The 24,810-nt window shown below is 40.3% G+C and overlaps 1 protein-coding gene across 2 annotated transcripts; it reads right to left on the reverse strand.

The window, feature by feature from the left end:
- Nucleotides 1-23,570, reverse strand: LPL (lipoprotein lipase). 2 transcript variants are annotated; one of them, XM_019736959.3, is made up of 10 exons: nt 23,295-23,570; nt 17,191-17,360; nt 12,794-12,973; nt 11,264-11,375; nt 10,294-10,527; nt 8,834-9,076; nt 6,775-6,895; nt 5,892-6,074; nt 4,884-4,988; nt 1-1,937 (listed from the first exon to the last, which is right to left on the reverse strand). In XM_019736959.3, coding segments are annotated over exons 1-10 (1,437 nt in total). In that variant the 5' UTR covers nt 23,383-23,570; the 3' UTR covers nt 1-1,936. The 2 variants fall into 2 exon arrangements, with proteins under 2 accessions (XP_019592518.1, XP_019592519.1); XM_019736960.3 differs by lacking the exon at nt 23,295-23,570 and adding an exon at nt 22,567-22,875.
- Between the last annotated feature and the right edge of the window lie 1,240 nt (nt 23,571-24,810).

The raw sequence follows: 24,810 nt of genomic DNA on the forward strand, positions 1-24,810 counted from the left end.
TTGTAATAAAATTTTGTCAATTTTATTAAAACTTCACATAGTTAAGTAAGTTCATTTTTTAAGCCCATTTTATTGTATTACTTCATCAGAGTAAGTTGGCTCAGTGAGACTGTCACTGATAGAGACATGTACAAAGTAAGCACCACACATCTATAAATGCAGATAGCCACAATGACCCTTCCAATATGTACAACCCCACCTTTATGCATACACACATATATTTACAGCTAATAAATAACACTTAAAGCCACAGCATTGTTGATATATATAGTGAAGTCTGTAGAAGCCAGAGTTCCCAGGGCCATACACTGATTTGATTCATATTTTCTTAAGTACGCACCTTTGTTCCACACCCAAATCCAGAAAGTTAATGAATTAGCAAGAACAGGGGATGCCAACCACTAACCACACAGCATTTTATTTTTAGAGAGAATTCATGCCAAGCCGGCTGACATCAGCCACATGTGTCCTACCTACTCAGTATAGGAACAACCTTATTTCTCAGATGAAGGGCTGAAGTTCTCGCATCACGGGAACAATTCCTATTCCACATTCCAATCTCTTGAGCGCTCCTTCCAAGCCACACTGAATAATAAACGTACATGCGGGGCTTCATCTGTGAGTACGTATTCAGATACCCACACGTGTTCACAGTTTGGGTTCCCAGCAATAGCCTCTGAGATATTTGACTTCTTTATCATTTTATATTAATATATAGAAAAGCATTCTGAAAATACGAGATCTAGTTTATAAATAATTGCTCACTTACTCCTGACTAGTTGTTAAAACAACAAATCTCATGACATTTCCTGTGGCCATGGCAACTGAGGATTGTTTTAATCAACCACAATGGTTTTAAGCACTGTTTATGAATGTATCCCAGTAACTTTTCCATATCTTTACTTAGTAAAAACAGTCCTTGTCTAAAATTTGTAGGAGTTCGCATGACGCAAAATTTCACTTTAAACACATATTTTCTTATCAAAACCAGGGAAGAAAGAGACATGCTTGAAGTATGACGGAAGCACAACTGAGATGAGCCTAAAATTGAATAACCATTGGGTATTAAATGACTTCAAATAGATGAATACAGTTTTGAAAACCTGATAAAATTATAATATCATTTTTCTTTCTCTGTAGTTAAAATTATGTGTCAGCTGAGGATAATAGGCTCGTTTTAAACATCTACCCAGGGAATGTTGTTAAAATATAACCTTGAGACAAAGCAAGAAAAGGAAGGAAGAGATTAAGCAATAAATTGTAAAGCCTATTAAGACATAATCGATTTAAATTTTATATCTTCTTTAATTTGTAACCTAGTTATGATGCAACCAACCAAGGGAGTGTGTAACGGTTCAGTTCAACTCCATTCTCCATCGTTCTCTCCAAGTCACTAGCTCCTAGTTAACTCTTGGGCTACATCCAATGGCAAAAGGAAAACCGTTCCCAAAAAGGCAGGTGTTTTAACTCATAAGGAAATGGGTCAGACTTATGCCACACAAAAAAACATTTTTTATATTCAGACTTGGAGGAAACTGAGAAAGTGTCCATCCAGGAAATGCAGAATTCCAATTAAAATGTGAGGTGCTAATCAATTTAGGCTGTCTAAACTCACTACATAAAGAAGCTTTATTGTTTTATCACGAGCTCAGACAATTCTTATTTCTTTCTCAATGGACAAAATGCAGTGCTTTTCAAATCTGCTGTCTTTTAATGTTGGAAGGTGTGCTCTTTGGCCAGTGTGCTCCTCAAATTAAGTTAGCCGCTTTTTAGTATTTGAGACTGTCTCTTAAAATAACTAACAAAGATATAGCTGGGATTAATACTCAGGAAAATTCACTTTTAACCACCCAAAGCACGGGGCAGCTTTTGTAAAAGTTACTTCATTCTTCACAGAATTCATTTGCTTTTCTTCTTTCTGTAGATTTGCCCAGTTTCTGAGGGGAAAAACAAAAAAGAGGAATAAGAGCGATTTATCATCTGCTTAATGTTTTACAACTCCCTTCCCTCCCCACACACTCCTTTAGGATGAAAAAGAATTCAACTGGAAGTTCAGAACAAAGGTTGTGAGAATAAACCCAGGGGAGATGTGGATAATGAATCAGAGAAAGCAGCATGCTCACAGAAATGAAAGACAGTCTAACATCTACTTAACCATGTCCCCAGAAGGAGTGTCATTTTAGAGGACTGAACTAAATGGTTTCAAAATTCAGGTAGAGTTCTTCCTTCTAAAACTTGCCAAATGAAATGCTTAGTTTTTTTTCCTTCCCCCCCCCCCCCGCCCCATATGAGACTTCCACGATGAGAGAAACACAAACTTGTCAATTTAGTCACAGAGGAGAGAAACTGCAGAAGGTTGTTAGTCTGATTCATAATTACCTCCTAGGTAAAGTTCAGGTGCATTAAAAAAAAACTGTCTAAGTTTCTGTTGTCTCAGTAATCTTATAATCAGACAAGGATGTATCATTAGACTTTCACAGATAAATTCTTGTAATTTGTGTAAATAATATGGCCAGAAATACCGCATAAACAGCTTGAGGTATTTCCTAATTTTGAGGGGTTTTGTTTTTACATTCACATACAGATTTAAAGTTGTGTATGGTTTGGGGAGAATACATGCGTACATGTGTGTTTGTGTATGTTTGTATGTGACATAAATTCATGTACAAATCTTCATATAGGAGTCCCTTTCTAAGAGTTAAAGCAAATGTGAAACTGCCTCAAATTTGTAACGAGAAAAAACAAAGCAATGAACCCTTACTAGAACAGTTTCCACTTAGATAAGAATTCAGTTATTCTGCCTGGCTCAATACCAGTAACTATTCTCCATTTCAAGTTTATCTTGAATGTCTTACATTAATGTTTTTAATCCAAATGGCTTCATCTTGCCAAAGTATATGTGCCATAATTCCATTATTGTAAAAAATTGTAAAAATATATAAATATTATATCTGCATAAAGTCTGAAAGGATACACAGGTCACCCCCATATAACACGGTTGTTAACTTTCTAAAAATGTCGTGTGATGTGAATCCATGTCATACGAAACAAAGAACTAGTACAAAAAAGGGGGTTAGGTTCCAAAAACTTTTAAGACATACTATTATATTTTTATAATTAAGAGAAATATCTTTATTAAAGCAATTTTCACCAAAAGTATAACATTAATATGTATTAAATAGTGTTTTCTTAGTCATCACTACTAAGCTTCTATTACGTTCCGTGTTGTTCGGGGATTTCCCTAATTTCGAATGAGATATATTTTGCTCTTAAAAGCTCTTATTACGCTCCATATTGTTCAGGGATTTCTCTAATTCTCAGACCGTGTTAGAGTGAAATCATGTCCTAGGGTGCCATGTTGTACGAGGGTTTTCCCCATCTCGAACCATGTTAGAGCGAAACCATGTTAGAGCAAAACCGTGTTATAGAAGTGCCGTGCTATACGAGGGCTACCTGTACAGGCATAGCTCAGAAATAATGCAGTTTCAGTTCCAGACCACTGCAATGAAGTCAGTACAGCATTAAAGTGAGTCACATGAATTTTTTGGTTTCCCAGGGCATATAAAAGTTTACAGTATACTGTGGACTATTAAATGTGCAATACCATTATGTCTAAAACAAACAAAAAAACCCTTAATTTAAAAATACTTTATTGCTAAAAATATTAACCATCATCTGAGTCTGTTGGAAAAATGGCTCCAATAGATTTGCTCAATGCAGGTGGCCACAAATCTTCAATTTGTAAAACACAATATCTGCGAAGTGCGATAAAGCAAAGCACAATAAAACGAGGTATGCCTGTACATTAAAACGTTAATTTGTCCCTGGGTGGTAAGAGTCACAGTGATTTTACTTTCTTTTTGCCTTTTTCCTTATCTATCCATAATCCATAATTATCCATGGATAAATTATATTATAAAACAGAAATTAAAAATAATAAGATATTCTACGTAGGGATTTTAATATACTTTTTCTGATCAGGCAATTCTTATTCTGTTGTTTTGTCTACAAATGTAATTCGGAGAAGACAAACCAAAAGCAATTGCTTTCTCTATTTCCAGACGACATTGTAACGGGCCTTTCCCATTGTTCCTTGTGTCACTGGCTTGTAGGACGTGATCTAAGCTTTGCCCTCTTTATGAGTGACTCCCACTAGCACTTGGTATCTGGCACGGGAAGCAGTGGAGGAATGCACGTGGCGCAGCTCAAGAACTCAGGAAAGGATGGGGAGGTCACATGCTTAGTCTCCCCTTCTTACTGACGTTCTGGAAAGATTCAGCTGCCAGCTGCCATGTGGATTAGCCTTAAAGGTCAGGTAGGAAAGAGCCAGGAAGTTGTTTTGAGATGGAAAAAAGAACCTTCCCCTATACTCGAACTCCATTAGCGCCCCACCTTTGGGGTTTTAAGATGGCTGCTCTGTGGCTGCCCCTTTGGAGAATCGAGAAGGCCTACGTGGCTGCAGCTCATGTTTTGCTCCCCTGGTTACATCCCGGGAGGAGCCGCAACCACAGTCACGTGACTATTAACTTGCACCGTATGCTCTGTACAGAGGATCGTAAAGGCGGCAGGGACACAGTCCAGGAAAACGCCCAAGTGAAAAATTTGTGATCGCTCAGGAAGTGAAGTAAAATCTAAAAAGTATACCTGGGATGAAAGTAAGAGAAGGCAAGAAAAACAGAAAGAGAGAGAAAACAAGAGAAAATGCTGTCCAAAGCGAATGGACCAGTCTGAGGTGTATACGGAAGGGCTAAGCAAGTCCCCCGGAAGGTTCTGACCACGAGAACCAGCGCAGGCCTGCGGGTCTGGGCTGGAGAGCGCCGCGAGCAGCAGCGCCCCACAGCGGCAAGCTCGGGCACCCGCAGCGCTTCACCCATGATGCTCACCAGCCAGACTTTTTATTCAGAGACTTGTCATGGCATTTCACAAATACCACAGCTGCCTTTCCTTTCTGCAGACGAGACACTTTCTCCCTGGAACAGAAGATCACCCTGTAGAAGAAAATGGATGTTAACACACCATGTGGGACAATAAAGAGGACTATTCAAAAATGTATGGTTCGCTCAGGGCTGTGTAAATCCTACATGATCAGTCTGATTAATTGTTTTGATATTCCCAGTAATTAACTGTGTACACTCAGGCCACTCTGGTCAGTGGGATCTTTGAAGACCTGAATCAGAGGGTTCTTTGAGGGCCTAACCCACTGTGCAGTAATAAAGCTGGTTAATCAGTGTAGACAGGCATACAAACAGCCTTAAAATCGCAAGGCTTTCACCAAAAGATGATGCAAGACTCAGGTCACCACCTCTTAGTATCTGCGTTAGGGAATTCGCAAACCAGCCTCCCACTGGACCTGCTAGAGAAACAAATGCTCTGCTTCTCCACAACCTCTTCATTTTTTTTTTTAAATTTATTTAGTATGAAAGTTTTCAATCCTCTCTATGCACTTCATTTTATAGATATATGTGGGGTGGGACCCGGAAGACAGGATCAGATTCTCTTTCGAACCTCATCCTTCTTGAAGGGGTTGGTTTTACTCTTTGAATGTCAAAGCAACAGCTCCAAGATTCTTTCTATCACTGTTTTGTGCCTGCAAGAAACTGTGTGAAATAAGAAGCTGAGATTCTAATCTGGGTTCTCACTCATAACTGTGTCTGATGCAGGGCGTATGTTGTCTTTCCAGGAAATGCAGAAACACTATTATTTCCTTAGTGTGATAATTAAAGCACATCCTCCCCATCAAAAAAATTATAGGTGTAATCATCTAGCTGATACAGTTTTAAAGACAAAGCTTAGTAAGGTTTCACCTGAACGTTGATGGCTCCAGAAATACTATCTCTAGTAATGACATTAGAGTGAGTCTGAAGGGAATGGAGAAAAATAAACGTAATTACTTCTTTTGAGTCTCTCCCGCTTTTACTCTGATCTTCCCCAGAGCAAAGCCGGGGCTGCTCCACCAGTCGGACCAGCTGAAGTATGAGTCGCTATTCCATTTGAGTTTCAACATCAGCAGTTCTCCAATGTCTACTTCCGTGTAAATTAGGAAGGAGTATGTCTTATTTGTGGAAACTTCAGGCCTGAATACAAAAATCAACATATTTGGTTAGTTCTGGAAATTGGGATGTTACCCCCCTTTCTTCCTCCCGAGAAGTAAATAGCTTCATTGTTTGGGGAATATTTTAAAAATGCACAAAATGTCCAACAAAATACTCAAGAAAATTATCCATGGCATTTAGTGTATTTCAAAAGATATCACCAACCCTTTCATCGATTCCAACTTTTATCCTAACAATATGAACTATTTAGTACAATTCTGAAGAGAAAAAAATTAGCCAATTTTCAGAGACATTATTTTCATATATTCCCTTTCAGTTGACACTGATATGTGAACATATATGTACTGTGTAACAATCATAGTGTACATACAGTTCTCTATTCTTTGTTCACTTCAGATTTTACCTTCTACTTCTGGTCACGTTTTACCTCGCTTTGTATAACTACAGTTTTTACAAGCTAGATTGATTTTATTGATTTGTTAAAGCACAATTCCCTTAACCATGGCCTCAATGCTGGACACTTAAACTTTGTTTCTAATTTATGCCATTCTATGTCCCAATGTTATGAACATCTTTTGCCAAATAGCTTTTTTAAAAACTCTATTACATATTTCTTTTCTAGGTGTCCTACTCCTCTTCTGTCCCACAGGCCAATGGTGATGGCAGGTCACAGTGCCATCACAAACCCAAATGCTGCAGGTCGTGTCCCGTGGCTACTCACAAGGTGAAAGGGATGTTTTCACTCTCCGCCACAGTGCCGTACAGTGAGATCTCGAAGGCCTGGTTGGTCTGTGTCTCACTGTCAGCCCCAGAAAAATGCATCTTTACTTGGTAATGGAAGACTACAGGGAGAAAATCAGAACAAGCACTGATGAGTTTGTATGGAAACATCACAGCCCCACAAAAGCAGGCAATTCAGAACCACAGACGGTATCTCACTAGCGATCAAGCAGGATGTGCTCACACACACGACTATCAGGGTGGCTTAAAAAGATTTCTTCATGTCACTACAGTGTTTGCTACTAGAAAATTCAGATCTTGAATGCTATTTCCTTTCAGAAAAGTTTGGTTGAAGTGGAGAGGAAGAATCCGGGTATACCTGCATTGCCAAACAGTCTTAGAAAATAGTCATCTTTGATGAGGTACTAGGGAGATCAAATCACGAAGCCAAAAAACCCATGATGCTTCCTCTATTAATTCCGGCCCGTCCTTGGCCATCTTGTCCCTTAGCATCTGTACCAAGCATATTCGGCATTTGTTACTGTGTCACTGTATGTGACTACGTTTCTTCATGTTTCATGGGTATGTCTGACTTCCCTATCCTGTGTGTGAGCTTCTTCAGGTCAGAGGACCCTGGGTTTAGGGTCATCCTCTGTTCCCCCATCATCTAGCACAGAGTAGGTGTATAACAGGCTCACAATAAAACTTATTTCATTGAATCACCAGTGAGGCCGGAAAGACTGACAGTTCCTAAACTTCTGTATTAGGAACAGCTTCTGGAATCAGGTACTTGAACTTAAACATCTCCTCCCTGCTCTCCCATCTCTACAAAAAAAAACTCTGAGTAGATGAGATGGGGGAGAAGATAAGGGGATAGGAAAGACAGCAGACTTAAGACACAGTTACGAAAGGGTAAAGAGAAATAGAGTTTGGGGTTAAATGGAACCCTTGCAGGCATCACCACAGACCAGAGCAGAAGTGCCCCGGAGACACTGGTGCAGTGTCGAGTGGCCGAGGGGCACTACACAGAACGCCTGGAGCTGAACGAGACCTGTCCGCATCTTCAGAAGATTACATTCTCCTCTCTACCTCACACACACTTCTGCAATCTGAAGAGTCAAGGAAACTAAGGATTTCCCCATTGCTTAAAAGGTTTCCTCGAATTACAGGTGCTCCAAATCTCTGGGCCACCAAATGCACCTCTACAGAGTCTCACAAATCACATTACAAATGGGTGCCTCTATCAGATGCATTTTCCTTGGGGAACTCTTCTTCAATATCATCCCTTCCCTCAGACTCCCACCTCTCGCCAGGTTTATCTGATTATCTCCCCTCCTGTCTCCTGCTTGTTCAGAGGTCTTGCTCTGAACAAGCTGCCACATTTGAAATTCAACTGTGAACAAACTCATGACAAAATGGAAATATCTTAGGAGGTTTGGTATAGTCTACCCTTCCAGGAAAAGTTGTATTTTAAAATACAGGTGGTTCTTGCCTTCACTTAAAGCAAACTTTAGGGGTTGGCAAACTTTTTCTGTAAAGGGCCAGATAGTAAATATTTAAGGCTTTGTGGGCCATACATACAGTCTCTGTCCCAGCTCCTCAACTCTGCTGTGGTAGCAGGAAGGCAACCTTAGTCAGTACAGAAAGGAATGCATGTGACTTTATTCTAATAAAACTTTATTTACAAAGCAGGTGTTGGGCTGGATGTGGCCTGTGGGCCATAGTTTGCTGACTCTGGATGGATGATTTCAAATTAGCTCTGAGCCTGGTGTTAATGGCTGGCCCGTGCCAGTGGTCACAATTACAGAGGACAGTGGCCAGCAGGGCGGCTGCACTGGGTAGTTAGTGCAGGTTGTGCCTTTCTGGCAACAGGCATTTGGAGCTTCGGTAAAGTGGATCTGTGCAACCCCTCTCTACCAACAAACATAAATAAGTGCTCACGATTCAGTAACATTTCATTATCTCTGTTGCAATAGACAGAATCAGTACATGTGATGCAATGAACACGATAAAACATTGGGTCACACTGATTTTCCTCTTTACAGTAGTCTCCAGCTTACCTTTATAGGGCATCTGAGAACGGGTCTTCAGGTACATTTTGCTGCTTCTTTTGGCTCTGACCTTATTGATCTCGTAGCCCAAGTTGTTGCAACGGTTCTTTCTGCAACTCAGGCAGAGCCCTTTCTCAAAGGCTTCTTTTGAACCGCACCGGTAGGCTTTACTGGGATTTTCTTCATTCAACAGGGAGTCAATGAAGAGATGAATGGAGCGCTCGTGGGAGCACTTCACGAGCTGGTCCACATCTGGGGGAAAAGAGACACAAAGAAAATTTCAACTCTGTGAAAATCCACAATGAGTGTCTCATTTTGCAGGTCTAAAAGAGTTTAGACCTCTAAACTCTCAGAATAGGTGTTAGAATAAAATGACCTCAGGATCTAGTCCTTGATTGTATGTCCTATTTAAGGAGGTACTCTTGGCAGCAGCTTCTCTCCTACCTCCAAGAATGTACAAGATGCAAATTTATAGGGGACTTTGGCTTTATATTTGTGAGTATATTTAGGAAGTTATAATAAGAGACATATAAGCTAGAAGTTGATTTCCCACAGTTTATCACATCCTTCTCTTATATTGAAAGCATAAAATACTTCCAGATGCTTTTAGAAACATACTTCTAGAAACAACATCATAAAGAGCATAATTATTAAATGAAAAGTATCTTATCATAGATACTATGGATAATTCAAGCGTTTTGTCACAACTAATAATTTTTATATTAAATGAATCATAGAAATCACCATTGTCATAAGAGTGTATCTCTTATCATAAACTTTTATAATTATTGAAAATAGTATTATAACATTATACTGTAGTTTTATAACATGTACAAAAGTCTTGAGCATATTATCTACAGGTATGTCCCATTGTCCACAAAGTATGCAAAGTTCCTTTAAAGCGAATAATAAATCTAACACAAGCTCGCATGATTATTAAAGTAAATATTAAACTATATTAAATTATATTTTCTTCTTAAATTTTTGGAATAGTTATTGTTAGAAAATGGTGATATGTTTCTGATATGTGCATCTCTTTAAAAGGCTGATAAAAGAAATGTGGACTAATGAATACGTCCTTTGTTTTCAGTAAAATTCAAAAAAGCTCTATTGGCTTTGCAATTGTATTCAAAGTATAAAAACATGTGTCCAGATAACATTTGATGCTTCCATTATCAAAAGCAATGGAGTTTTCTTGTCTGTGTCTCACCTTTCTTGTCTTTTGTCACTACCAACTGCAGTACTCAGTGTAGTCTAAATCATAAGACATAAAAGGGAAAATGTCTGACTGACCACAGGAAATACTAACCTCTAAGGTGGTCATGCTGAATATGACAGACTTCTTCAGAAACATATCTTGGCTAAATGTCTATATTAAAACTACATACTTGTGGAGAATGGGTAGGACATTGGGTCAATAAGAGTTAAGAACACAACTTACGTTTAATTAACTTCTAAATCATATTTACCTCCAAGGCCTTTCTCTGCAATCACACGAATAGCTTCCCCAATGTTACATCCCGGCTGAAAAGTGCCTCCATTAGGATAGATGTCAACATGCCCTACTGGTTTCTGGATTCCAATACTTCGACCAGGTGACCCTCTGGTGAATGTGTGTAAGACGTCTACAAAATCCGCATCATCAGGAGAAAGGCGACTGGGAGCTTCTGCATACTCAAAGTTAGGTCCAGCTGGATCTAGGCCTTAATGGGGGGGGAAAGGACCAGAGACTTTAAAATTCCTATTAGTTTTAGTCTCCATCACTATCACCTTAGCATTCTCTTGCTCATCATTGGAGTATAAGTGACAGCCACACAGATTCTTATCGATAATGATTGGCTCTTTAAATTACTGAACATCACCAAACAGATTTAAGCTCTTTCTAAAATGTAACTTGAGTCTCTTAAACTAGCCATTAAATAGCAATTTTCACTCAGGGTGACTTGATTTCCTTTCGTAAGTTATTTCTGAACCTGGTGAGAGGCCTTTAAACAGTGGTAGGTTCTTCCTTTCTCTATATACATGATAAACCATCTATTACCACTGGCCGAAATGAATGTCTTCCTTTTTCCAAATGGTCTCTTGTGTTGGTCCTTTTTCATTTTTCCCAGTACTGATGTGAAGAGTGACATACGTGCAACACACTACCAACGCCCGGGGTAGACAGGAGAGGGACACCGCTGGGCTCTCTGTGCTTAACTCTGCTCTATTTCTCTTTTCCTGCCAGTAGATGGTTGGCCCAAGACAGCAAAGACCCATATTCTATCTCACTGCAGATAAAGAGCCCTCCCATGAAATAATCAAGTGGCTGGGCAAACCCAGAAGAACACAAACACACACATACACACACACATGGATATTTGACAAATATTCTCATTCTTTTTCAGAATGACAGGCATCTCAGCCCTTGTGATAAGACAAGTGGCAGTGCTTTCTTACCAGTAATTCTGTTGACCTTCTTCTTGGTCAGACTTCCTGCAACGCCAGCAGCATGGGCTCCAAGGCTGTATCCCAAGAGGTGGACATTGTCCAGAGGGTAGTTAAATTCCTCCTTTGGAAGAGAAAAAGGAAAAAGGGGTTCTTACAGTTCTTTGCAAAAGATCAAAGCTAAGCAAAATAAAATGAATATAAATATTATTTTCAAAATACAGACAATACTAAATACTACTTATGTTAATTTTGTGTTACAGAGAAGAAAAGCATATACTCTAGTGTTGAGATTTTCTCTTAATTAGAAAGTTTTTAAATATATCTGAAATTGAAATGTATGGAAATCTGAATTTGCATACATCTGAAAATATATGTATGTGTATATTTATATAGGGTATAGATACAGACATATGTATACATATAGATACACACACACACATATTTAACTTTAATGTATTATTCCCTACTCTAACTACCCTATATAAATTTATTCTTTAAGGTTAGCCAAACAATGACTGAAAATCAGACAATATTACAGGAGGAAGGGACCACAGACACATATGGTCCAGCCTCCACATTCAACAAATGCGAAGCCTGAGGTCCAGAGAGGTGATCTGATTTGCCAAGTTCACTCTCCTGGTTAGCAAAAGAGCCAAGATAAGAATTTTTATCATTTAATGGTCAGTTCAATAAACATAGCTTATTGTTTACCAACAAGTATCTAGTTTAAATAATTTGGCCATGTCAGAGTATTAGCTTTCTTGCAACCCCAAGAAACTTTTCAAAGGCAATTTTCAGAGGATGGCCTCAGAGAGTGCTGTAGGTAAAACTATCATGTTTCCCCAAAAATAAGACCTAACCGGAAAATAAGCCCTAGCATGATTTTTCAGGATGGCATCCCCTGAACATAAGCCCTAATGCGTCTTTTGGAACAAAACTTAATATAAGACCTGGTCTTATTTTCAGGGAAACACAGCAGCAGCTAAGTCAGAACTCCCAACCCTCAGCCACCTCACATCCTACAGATAGATATTCCCAGCCGTTTTCTTCCCAGCTAGACTCCATCACTCCCCTAACCCTCAACAGAAATCTGGATCCTTAATCCACACTAAGAAATACAAACTATTAATATTTTCATCAGAGAGATTGGTATCCTAAGGAGACAAAGCCAGGATAAAATTTCATGTGCCAGCCAACTGGTAGGGAAAGATTGGCCTGAACATGACGCCTTTCCTCTGCCCTGAAATAACAAGCTTTTCTGTGTTCTGCCCACTGAGTTCCTAGTCTCAGCAGGTCTATTCACTATGAAAATATCAAAGGACAGGGCAGAGTAGGACTATGCCTTGGCTTTATGGTTTGATCATTCTTATCATAACACAGCTTTTGGATAAAAAAAAAAATAGTGCCCACGCTCATTCTGCAGATTTGAACGGACCCAGAAAATATGTGTATCTAAGGGAAAAGGAACAAAGACCAGCCATTTGTCCACCTCTAGCCATAAGGCCTTCAGACCCACAAGGCTTCTTCCCCCAGTCTCACCTCCATCCAGTTGATAAACCTGGCCACATCTTTTCCCACCAGCTTGGTGTAGCCGGCAGACACTGGATAGTGCTGCTGGGCTCGCGACAGCCAATCCACCACAATGACGTTGGAGTCGGGTTCCCTCTTGTACAAGGCAGCCACAAGTTTTGGCACCCAACTTTCATACATTCCTGTCACCTAAAGAGGATGATACAAGCTTTCTTAAAATACCCACCCACAACTTATCACAGATACGTCAGCCCAATACACCGACATTAAATGAAAAAAAAAAAAAAAACCCACAAGGAAGCCCATAGGCCCAGACAGGAGAATCAAACCACACAGAACACTGTTAGAGACTTGTGCCTACCCTTCCTGAGGCAAATTTGAGTATGCCAGAAGACGGGATGTGCTGAGCTCAAGGATGAAGGGCTGCGGTTTACCACACTTTCAATTTTAAAAGCACATTTTATGAATTCAGTAAAACATCAATATTTTATAGTATTAAAAGGAAAGATCAATCTGAACAAGTTAAAATTTGGCAACAGAGCTACAAATTACTTTAAAAGAAATTCAGTTTCAATACTTTCAATTAGACTCATAAGTGTTTCCCAACAGAATTATTTTGGAGGATGTAAAGGCACTCTTTTCTTTAAAGAGTCACTTTGATGCAACATTTGATGTGCTAATGAAAAAAAATAGTTTTAAACATACTAATCTTTCCTATCAGAAGGTAAGTTTGCTTTATCAGTCTCTTAGGAAATGACCAGCTTTGGCTCAGACTTTTTCACAGTTCTCTCAAATTCTTCATTATCAGACTAGAAATTAATGAGGTTTAATAGTCACAATTCCTAAATTATTATATTGGTCCTGTTTGAGATCGGCAGACTACCAATGGTAATTGTTTGCTTCTTGTTAATAAAGGCCCCAAAATTCAAAGTCAAAAGAACTGGGGGGTCCTCAAATTAACTCTATTCATGTAGAATTTTTTTAAGTTATTTTTTTTATTTTTATTAGGAAATATTGGTTTTCCTAATAGTGTGTTTTTCCAGGACCTATTAGCGCCATGACAAGTCGTTGTTTTCAATCTAGTTGTGGGGGGCACAGCTCACTGGCCCATGCAGGAATCAAACCAGCGACCTTGGTGTTATGAGCGTTGCGCTCCAACCACTGAGCCAACTGGCCGCCCTATGTAGAATTTTAATTTATGTTTTCAGAGAGGAGAAATTGGACACCTGTGCAAAGATGCACACTTTGGAAATACATGAGAAAACTGCAGGTTATAGAATTCCACACCATCCTGCCTTAAGTTTGGACACAGCAACACCCTGATTTGAATCCCCAAGTCTACCCACCCCTGATATAAGCTGAGAGCAGATCATATCAAAGCCACAGTGAAGTTCAGTCAACTATGTAGTCAACAAAGAAGATTCTGAAACCCAAGTTTAAGGCACCTTTTCAGGAGAGACCTATAAAACCTATATTCTTTCAATAGAAAAAAAAAAAATAGGAGTCTTGAATTTCCTCACCAAGGGACTTAATTTGGAACTCTGAGCTTATGTAGTGGGTTCTTTCAGATTTATGCTTCCATTTTGCTTTGTCTATTTTCTAGATGAGAACTATCAAAAAATGAGCTCTCCCTTCACTCCTGACACTAACAAACTGCAGTTTTTCACCACGTTGCTGTGCTCTGTGGTAGGAACAAGCAGGCCTGAGAATCAGAAGGATCTTGGTTCCAGTCCCAGCTCTTCTACTAACTACTTCTGTGAACGCAGACACCACTTTCTCCTTACCCACCACCTACAGAACACAGGGGCCAGACTCTGGTGATCTCAGAGTTACCCTCCACCTCATAAATTTATTCGTGTGACCATTCTGGTTCCCAATCTACTTGCAGTGATAAGACACCAGCTCTACAGCTATTTCAAGCACGAAGAGAAAACAAAAAACAAAAGGCACAAACGTGATGTTAGCCCATTAGGAACTTAATTAAATCTTCTTTCAACATGTCTCAGTGAGGCTGCTTCACGTCTGGGTGCAGCCTGGGCCTTGGAGGGAACCGGTGGAACGCCCACCTCGCACAAGACCCTGAGAAATTGGTCCTGCCCTCCTTCTCCTGTATTCAAGGTTGGGGTCTAGCCACTCTGTGCAGCTGCCTCTCAAGAGAGGGTGATTTCTTCAGAAAGCAATGTTAAGCCCTCCTCCTTTCAGTCAGGGGTGAGGACCTCCTACATCACAATGACAGCCCCGTGCTGAAAGCATGGGTCTGTGAAACCCAAGCAGGTGGCACAGCTCCAGCACAGCTGTGTCTACACTGCCTTCTGTGAGATGTCCTATGCACACTGCATGCTAAGCATTCTTTTGAGTTGTGCCCTATGCATACTGCACACTAAGCGTTCTTTTGGGTTGCTCATGACAAAGCTGCAGAAGTTCGTCCCTCCCCTTAGTCTTCAGCCCTTGTGCCACTCAGTTTACCTCAGATAAGGCAAGACAATCTTGCTTGCTCTAAGGCCCTATTAGGAGTTTTTCTGCACTAGCAGTGTCTCCGAGTTAGGCAACCTGTCAAAGAGCAAGTAACCCAACTTACTCCTACTGTGACTGATACTTGTATTAACTGCCTAACAACAAACCTAACCCTTCCTTTTTTTTTTTAATTCAACACATATAATGCTGTAAGTAGCCCAGAGGGGTGGGGAGTCCAAGTACCCACCTTCTTCAACTCTGAAAAGATATTGTTTTCTAGATTTTTCTTCTGAGATTCCTGAAATTAGTACCCATTCTTAAAATCTTTGATTCTCAGACATGTCGCTGAACTGAAGACCTCTTTGCCACCTGCACCAGACAGACCAACTGAACCAGCCAGGACGTTCACTGAGATAAGCTGAGGTCAGTTATCCAGCATCCTGGATTAATTATTGAACAGACCCACCAGTTCTGTGCAGTGAAACTCAGTCCCCCAGCCAGCGGCCAAGCCTCTGAGCCCAGGCACTCCACATGCCAGGGCCACGATGTGAAGAATGTAAGTGGGCTTAGTGGCCAGTAGGACCAATGATAGGAGCGAGCATCATCTACTGAAACTGGCTTAGTTGTGTCATCTTAGTGTGAGAAAGAAACATGTTTCTAAAAACAAATCCCTCAAGTACAAAATTCTCTCAGGGATAAGACTGAGATATTCAATTTATCCCCATCATATAAGTGTTGATTAAGCTTAAACTTTTTTGAAAAGTATTAAAAGCCAAGTTCTAGATACAACCAAAATGTCTCTGAAACCACTAAAGATTAATTTTTCCTATTTAAATCTCTTAAAATATCGAAAAGATTTATGTTAGGAATTTGTGCTTTATCATAAAACATGTAATTTACTATATTAACACGAGTAAATAGGTGTATTTTATTAAAATAAACAAGCATGTAAATTCTGTTGAAGTTGCCTTCATCTCCATAAAAGTTATAATAATTTTCCTTTATGGTCAGTAACAGGACTAGAAGTATATCAGCCATTAGCTAATTAATCTCATTAGGATTTAGTATCTATTACCATATTCACAAGCTCTGACATAAAGGAAAGGTAATATCTTTTTAACCATCCATTTTATATATGTCCTTTTTAATAAACAATAAAATCTGCTCACTAGAAATTTAAAATATTAAAATACAACTATAGCAGTTAAATAGGAATTGCATCACATAGAGTGACCATCTGGCATATCTAGAGAGAACTATTTTATTCATATACTTTAAAATAAAATTAACAACCGTTTCATCTTCATGACAGTTACCTGTCTAGCCCTCTTTCAGCTCTAGAAAATTTCCCTAAGGTTTACTATTAGAGAATGTTGGAAGAAGAGGGACAGCTAGTCTGACCTCTTTGTTTTACAGGTCAGTAAACTGAGGCACAGGGCTGAGAAGTGGCTTGATCCCTATCACCGAACTGGAGGACAGCAAAGCCAGGACTGGAACCAACAATTCCTCACTCCACTCCAGCCCTCTCCTCACCCTCACATGTTGTCTTCCTTACAAAAGGACAATTGGTGATGTGCTGGATGAATCAACATCGTGTCAGGTTTCCACCAGTTCCCCAGAATGATAATCTACATTCCGCTCTGTAGCTGAGTAAAGCCTGGTTTTCCACCTCATAGGCATAGCTGGTTCAAGGGCACTAACTAGGGACCGTGGTAAAACGAGGTCTGAAAGTCAGCACTGTCTGGAGGAAGTACTCATGAACCTGGGATTTCAGGTTCCACAATCTCAGACCGAGCTAGAATTGCCTTCACTCAATTTTGAAGCAAAGCCATCAGAAAGTTCGCGTAAGTATGGGATGTGGAGACCCGTCATTGGGTTCCCAACATGGAGGGCAAGCTGGGCAGGATGCCGGGTCCACCCCAATCCACTCCTTCCTAAAGAGCGTCTCTTACCGTCCAGCCATGGATCACCACAAATGTTTTGCTGCTGTGGTTGAAGTGGCAGTTAGCCACAGATTCTGTCACTCCAGGAATGAGGTGGCAAGTGTCCTCAGCTGTGTCTTCAGGCGTCCTTAGAGCAAATTTACTTTCAATGTCCATAAAATCATTTCCTCCTGTAATTTCTGAGAAGGAAAAATTGCATAGGAAGTTAGCTGGAGGGTTGGTTTTTTTGGTGGTTTTGTTTTTGTTTTTGTTTTTGTTGTTTTTGTTTTTGTTTTTGTTTTGCTGGAATATTATGTTTTAGGTTCATAAGTAGCCACCACCAATACTATTTTTATTTCTAAAATTAAAAAAAAAAAAAAACAGAATGTGGATTGCAAGAGAATGATTGATCCTCCAGGGGTAACCAAAGTTGACAGAGACAGCCTTAAAATAGCTCTGAGTTAAGCAATATTGATCTCTCCTACATCTTCCATCCTCTCCTTCAGTCAGTGTGTGTGTGTATATGTATGTGTGTGTGTACGTGTAACTCATTTGAAATTCCTCAGTTAATTCAATCTTATCTCAAGATATGAATTGGTCAAGGTCATGCTGCTAATAGTGGGAGAGAGAGTAGGGACCAGAACCCAGGTCTCTCGGTTCCAATTCAAAGCTCATTCTTATGGCGATCACATTATATAGTTCCATGTATTTCATATATCACTTCACCCTCTTTAAATCTTGATTACATCAAAGGAATGTTTTCCCATAATACGATACAATAAGTCTTATTTGAGGAAAGATTGTTTCCTTTTCGCCAGCATAATTTTTAAAAATATTAGCAATAAGAAAAGCTAGTAGCATGAAGCAGCTTTTGTATGGAATGGTTCCTACCCCCATGGCCAGACACATCAGTTCAAAATGTTCAAAAAAAAAGTCACTTAGTGAGTTGTTCAGAAATACCTGTGCTATATATGAGCCATGGTTAACTCTTTCCCCAAATATTTCTTTTCCCACTTACATCTTTACAGTCTTCCACACACAGTCAGAGCTTTAAAAACTACTGCAAAGCTGGTTTGGGGAAAAATTCACTTTGGTTTGGTTCTTCATAGTTAATCCCAAAATGAGTAGGAAGCGAAAGAGAACTTTAGTTTATCTCTCTCTGGACACTAAATCTAAATGTTGATAAATCTTCACAAGGTATTTGTAGACAGTACATATAAAATCAGAGTGAACACTGAAACTGTATTGCAGATGAAATCGGACTGTTGTACAAAGCAAGCACAGTCAAAGGGAAGTTATATTAAGGAAAATTATTGAACTTTTTGTCAAGTAAAAAAAAAGTCAAAAAAACCTATCTATTCATTATAAGAAGGTAATAACTTGTAGATTTTAGATTTCATTATTTAAAACTTTCAGAAGATAAATAACTGAGGTTGCTTAGCAATACGTCTAATTTCTTATCTAAACGTATTCACTTTTCACAGCTCAAAGGTTGAAAACCTGTAATTTCAAATAACATTGCAAAAGGGAGGCCGAAAATAAATATAAGAATGATATAAGGAAAGACAGGCATCTGAACCAACCTTATCATATAATTACCTGAGAACTGGCCAATTTTTCCTTTTTATTTTTCAAAATTCCTTAAATAATATTGTGGTTACTTGCTAAGTGATTTATTATATGCAGCAAGTTGATCACAGACACATACACACACATCTCTAACACTTAAACATTCTTAAGATAATTTGTTCAAATAAAAGACTGTAGTAAACTATTGATATTTAAAGCTTTTTTTCATTTTTTCCATATAGTAAAATTGAACTTGAAGTCCACTCATCCATCAAGAATACACTCTGCCTTTCATACTATTTGAAGATGTAGGTCTTCCTTTTTCTTCCTAACTGGAAAGCACACTGGTGGCCTTATTATTTATCTGACAGTGGAAAATACTATTGTAGATTTTTAATCTGCTTCTGCTTTAAATACCCAAGAAGTTCCTTTATTGTTAGAAAATGCTTCAAAAATTTTAAAACTAAATTAGTTTCACCCTCGCCTACATCTCTCCCCATCAAATAACTCATGCCTCCTCGCGAATGGTCTTATTTTAACATGTTCGATTAGCAGTCTTTTTAAAGCAGGAATAATCTGAGCAAACCTGGCAGACAGATCTCACCCACCACCTACTTGCCAAACGGATACTAAGACTCTTGCCTTGCACAACTCCACTCGCTTTTAGTCTATTTTTCCCTAGAATTATGCAACAAGGTGGTGCTGACGGTTTTGAAATGACTAAGAATATTATTTGTAATTGTTAAGGCTAGCTTTGAACATTCTCTCTCTCTCTCTCTCTCTCTCTCTCTCTCTCTCTCTCTCTCTCTCTCTCTCTCTCTCTCTCTCTTCAATCCATAGATCCTGTATCAGATTATCTATATGGCTCATTGAGAGCTCCAGTTTCCTGCAATCAACATTGAATGTTGGGTACATAGCTTGTACAGAAAAATAATGGGAAATTCATACATTCTCAAGCAAATTTGTATTTGGAGACTTTTATTTCACTTTCCAAGGAAGTTATTTTTCATTTTAAGTTATAGAAAGCCTAATGAAGCCTTTGACAGGAAAACAGTACCTACTCTATATAGTATGTGATATTTTCAATTCTATGTCAGTTCAATATATGAAATCAGAAACGACAGTCTTACCTTCCCTCTGGTGTTCTGATAGGAATTTTCACACTACAGGTGTTTGTAACCCTCAAGGATGTCTCAGCATCCTAAAGACAAATGTGCTTTACAAGCCTCTACAGCCCTCAAGCAACTGATGTAGGCTGCATAGAGATAGGAAGATAGATGGACCCTGAATGTGAGTCGGTATGTTAAGTTGTCCCAATATACTCTACGATTGCTCCTGGCTGGCAAATGAACTGATTTGACTTCATTGTTACTAAGGAAATTATTGTTTCCACACATGGAAATTATATTAGTGACTCTGCATTTATCCTTTTGAGGGGATAAGGACCTCTTCCCAGGTCCCCTTAAAAATTAAAGCCATCTTAGCATAGTAAAAAAAAAAAAAAAATGTAGGGGGTTACCTAAGGTGTATTCCTTCCTAAGGGCCTCCATCCTGAATTCAGCTTATCTTATCAGCACCATCACACCAATCTGGCCCCACCTAATATGTCTTTATTAAGCACTAAGGGGAGATTTTGGGGTACCAGGCAAATTACTAGTTAATGTATTTTTGATTATGTAATCTTTATTTCTAAATAGGTAGCTAAAAATCTAAGTGTGTACATAAAGACAAGGAATTTATCTTAATGTGGAGAATAACTCACAAGGATGAAATTAGGCTGAGAAGTCAAAAGCACATTAAGGATAAATTTATAGGGTGTATATTATTGATGCTCGAAAAGAAGGAGCATAAAGCATCCCAGAAAAGACCTCTAAAGGCAGCTCAGTTATCAGATGTATAAGATTGACATTTATAAGACATGAGGTACAAGTGCTCAATTATAATTCAATTCTCTTTGAAGTTTCTATTCTCTCTCTCTCTCTCTCTCTCTCTCTCTCTCTCTCTCTCTCACACACACACACACACACACACACACACACACACACTCCTAAAGGACTCTATCCTAACTCACATCATCTCTGAGATGGATGGTCACAGTTATTGACTCAAACAGCTTCTGTAGAATGCCAAGAAACAAGTTGAATAGATGAAAACAAAAAAGTTTGGGGAGGGGAAAAAAAAATCAGTATTGTTATCTGACTGAACCGATTAGTCTTTTCAGGTATTCCAATGCAGGCAGTGTTCCTGACTTACCTAACAAGCAGATTTGCTCTTCATTTTTATAGGGGGGAAAAAATGTTTGTAAAAATAGAAGCAGTAAACTGTATAGCCCAATTCTTCCTCCCAGAATAAAGCAAGAAAGGAGGGCTGAGCTAAAAATACACTGCCTGAAAGAAAGTGAAAGTTTCCACCTAACTCTTCCAATACAGCTATCTATCAATCACTCCCTCACTGAGCTCTGCTCCATTCCAAGTAGTATCTGCTATTTTGCTGTCATCATCCATCATGTTTAATTCAGATGTTAATCTGGAAATTCACTAAGTCCAGTCAACTAGAACCGCAACTACTGAGTACTGACCCATACATTCCATCTCCTAGTTCTTCAAGTTTCCTGATAAGGCCATGCAGAGATTGTGGCAGCTCCAAGAACAAGGAACCTGAGGGCATTGCCTCCTATCCTCATATTCTTCTTACAATGAACTGAGAATAAGTAAAGTCAGAGCCCACAGGAGGGGCCCACACACCTGTAGCTTTCTGCTATGAATTTCTTATATCTTAAACTTATTTGGAGGAGAAACGAAGCCGAAAGTTGCTGTGATCGGAGACGCACACTATAAAGACAGGTTGGGTGGAGTGAGGGTAGGAGGGAAAGATAAGGGATTAATTTCAAGTCTACTTAAAAAAATGATTCCTCCTTTTATACAATTTAATCCAATTTAATTCATGAATCACGTAAGTGTCCATTTAAATCAGAGTAAGAATTAGAGGGGCCTATGAGAACTCTGAGTCTGGTCCAAACTCTTCATTTTAGAGTTGAGGAAGCCAAACTCGGAAAGGTGACACTGACTAGCCCAGGAATTTAGGTTCCTGAACCTCTAAGGGAGCCTAGGAAAAACTTACACTGTGGATGGCACATATTTGTGCGTGTTTTACTACACTATGGTGCACTTTTAAAAATAAGAATCTGGAGTTTGTTCCTACCATCTTCTTGGACAGCGGTAAATACTATCCAAGGGGAACATGCCTCCACACAAGTTTAAGACTTTCTAATTGAAGCCCTGACAGAAACTGATCTGACAGAAAAGATACTTGTCTTTTTTATCCAATTCAGCTTTCATGGAATCCATTTTTTTTACCTAACAAAAATGTTCTTTCCCACAACTCGGTACAGCGGTAAACTTTCAGCTACAGTAAAAGTCACGGACAAACTCGACTATAATTTGAACCACTGCGAACTTGCTGCCTGAAAGCGCATCCAAGCGACACCGCCCTCGCTGCAATTCCACGAAGGGAAGAGAAAAGAAATCGCTGCCTCCTTTGATGACTTGGTTCAGTTGCCTTTTTATAAAGTTGCCGTTGTACATTAGCTGAACCAAGGCTCAAGTGAAGCAGGCTGTCTCTATTGCGGGCAGGTCTCGGACAGGGCGCTGGTTCTCCCACCACCACCACCCTCCACCTGTCTGCCTGCCCCGCACCCCACACCGCGATTAAAGAAATTTGCATCTGGCTTCCAACGCCCCCGACTCCCCGGCGATGACTGGACTTCAGCCGCAGCCTCCCGGCGGTGCCCGGAACGGGACTCGGCTGAGAGGACAGTAAGGATACCCGAGTGCAAACCTTGCAACCCCTAAATCAGAGGCCACGTTTTCAAAAGGGTCACCCCTTCGCTAGATTTTCTGCGCGCTAAGAAGAGCGGAGCGTGCAAGAGTGGAAGGTGGTGAACTTCCGGCGCCGGAACGCGTGCAGGATGCCGAGTCCCCAGACCTCCGCTCCACGCGTCGCGCGTCCCCCACTCCCATCTGCACGCGGAGAGTGAGAGTATCCGGTGCCTCTAGGATGCGGACAACCCTTCCTCCCGCCCGATTCCTGCTTCTCCCGGAGAAGGGGCCACTTTCTGCCTGCGCTCCCACAGGCGGGGGCCGAGCCGCAGCTGCTGCCAAGCCAGGGTCACCTTGGCCTGCGTGCCTTTCATTCCAGTCGGTCACCGCCATCTGGGCCTTTCCTCCCGCCTCCCTCGTCCCGCCCCTCACACTCTCCCCGTCCCTTCCCGGCCGAGCCCGGGCGCCGGGGAACAGGGCCTCAGCCAGAGGGGACAGCGCGGGAACCCGGGAAAGAGCGAGAGAGCGGGAACTAGGAGCTACCCCAGCGAGATCGGAGGGACAATTCCCTCCCCGTCTCTCAGCGGATCCCGCCCCGATGACTTTCCGGAGCCGCACTCGGGCTAGAAGAGTCCCCGGAGCGCATCTGCACCCGCTTCAGACTTTCTCATTCGAATCCTCACCACGCGTGGAAGTGGCCACTGAGCCGAGTTTACAGGAGGAGCGGAGTCCGCACGCAAAACTTACTGTCGGCGGCGGCCAGCCCTCCGCGGGAGGCGGTCAGACTCTGGAGGCACACGCCCAGAGCCACCAGGAGCAGCGCTTTGCTCCGCATCTCGAAGCGCGTCCCTCTCTGTAGGAGCTACAGGTCACGGGAAGAAGCGCGGACAGATTGATGGACCTCGGAGCCCGAGGCAGGAGTAGGCTGGAGCCGAGGTCCGGCTCCCAGCAAGTCGCCCTTTAAAGGGGAGAGCAGGGCAGCTAGAAGTGGCAGGTTTCCTCGGAGGAGAAGGAATCGAGTCTGACACTGTTTCCACTCCACGGCTACTTATGTGACTGGAAATATGCAAATAAACCTCATCACCTATTGGCTATAAAATCATAAGTTGGGGGGAGGGCCCTAAATTCACTTCCAAATATTTGAGCAAACTGTAGTGAGGATCAACCCTGCCAGCGAGAAGAGGGGGAAAGGGCAGAGAGAAATTTTGCTTTCACTGTGTTTCCTACTTGCTTTTCCTAAGGGGTCAGCTCTCCAGGGCCCTCTGTACAAGCACCAAACACAGGTTTATATGGATTTATGTTAAATACTCTGCAATCACCAGTTTTCCACGGAGGACAAGTAAAGCTGTTAAACTACATTTGGGATGCTTAAACCCACTCCTCTTTTGATGGACCCTGTTTGTAACTTGCAGGGTTTTTTCCCCAAAATTCTCCTGGACAATATCAATTTAGGGATCCACAAACACACGGTTTTCTGCAGCTTGTGCTTGAACAATCTGGTATGTTAACATTGGCAAAATGGATTAGATGATGTGGTGGAGAAAAGCCTTCTTGCTCTAACTGGTTACTAAGTTTTGCCTCATGCAAATTATACTCAAACCCATCAAAGAAAGCAAGTATAACATTTTATTCTCAGAAGCAGAATATTGAGGTCAAATAATTTAAAACTGTATTGTCATGCAAAGTGAAAGAAGCCAGTCACAAAAGACACGTATTGTATGGTTTGATTCCATTTGTATAAAATATCCACAAAGAGGCAAATCTTATAGACAGAAAGTAGATTGGTGGTTGCCTGGAGCTGGAGAATAAGGTTGGGGGTAGAGAATGGAGAAGTTTGGGGGAATGGTGATGAAAATGTTTTAAATTACATTATGGCAATGGTGGTACCACTGGGTAAACATACTAAAAAAACATTAACTTGTACATTTTAAGTCAGTGAACTTTATGGTGTGTAAATTATATCTTAATAAAGCTATTGACACAGATGCATTGAGGTATGTAAGTAAAATAATAAGAATAATGAAATCACGTGGGAAATTGGTTTTTTTTGTTGTTGTTTTGTTGGTTTTGTTTTGTTTTGTTTTGTTTTGTGTGTGTTTTTGCCAAAATGCTCAGAATACTATCAAATGTCTTTTTAAGTATAAAGGATTTGCATTAGTCAGAAAGGACAGTTAACTCTATACCCTTCACTTTATATCTGAGAAATAGATTCAAAAATCAAAACCTTCAATTCACTGTCCATATTGGATTATTTCTCTGAACA

This window comes from Rhinolophus sinicus, chromosome 15, assembly GCF_057876585.1.
Source record: "Rhinolophus sinicus isolate RSI-liver-muscle chromosome 15, RSI-T2T, whole genome shotgun sequence".
Lineage (NCBI taxonomy): Eukaryota > Metazoa > Chordata > Mammalia > Chiroptera > Rhinolophidae > Rhinolophus > Rhinolophus sinicus.

What these genes read in the sequence shown, in the direction of transcription:
- LPL (XM_019736959.3), bottom strand. Translation starts at nt 23,382, where the DNA reads ATGCGGAGCAAAGCGCTGCTCCTGGTGGCTCTGGGCGTGTGCCTCCAG. An exon ending in GAAGGTCAACAGAATTACTG is followed by an intron (nt 10,528 to 11,263) that starts GTAAGAAAGCAC and finishes CCCCCCATTAAG; the next exon opens with GCCTAGATCCAGCTGGACCT. An exon ending in TTCTCAGATGCCCTATAAAG is followed by an intron (nt 6,896 to 8,833) that starts GTAAGCTGGAGA and finishes TTCTCCCTGTAG; the next exon opens with TCTTCCATTACCAAGTAAAG.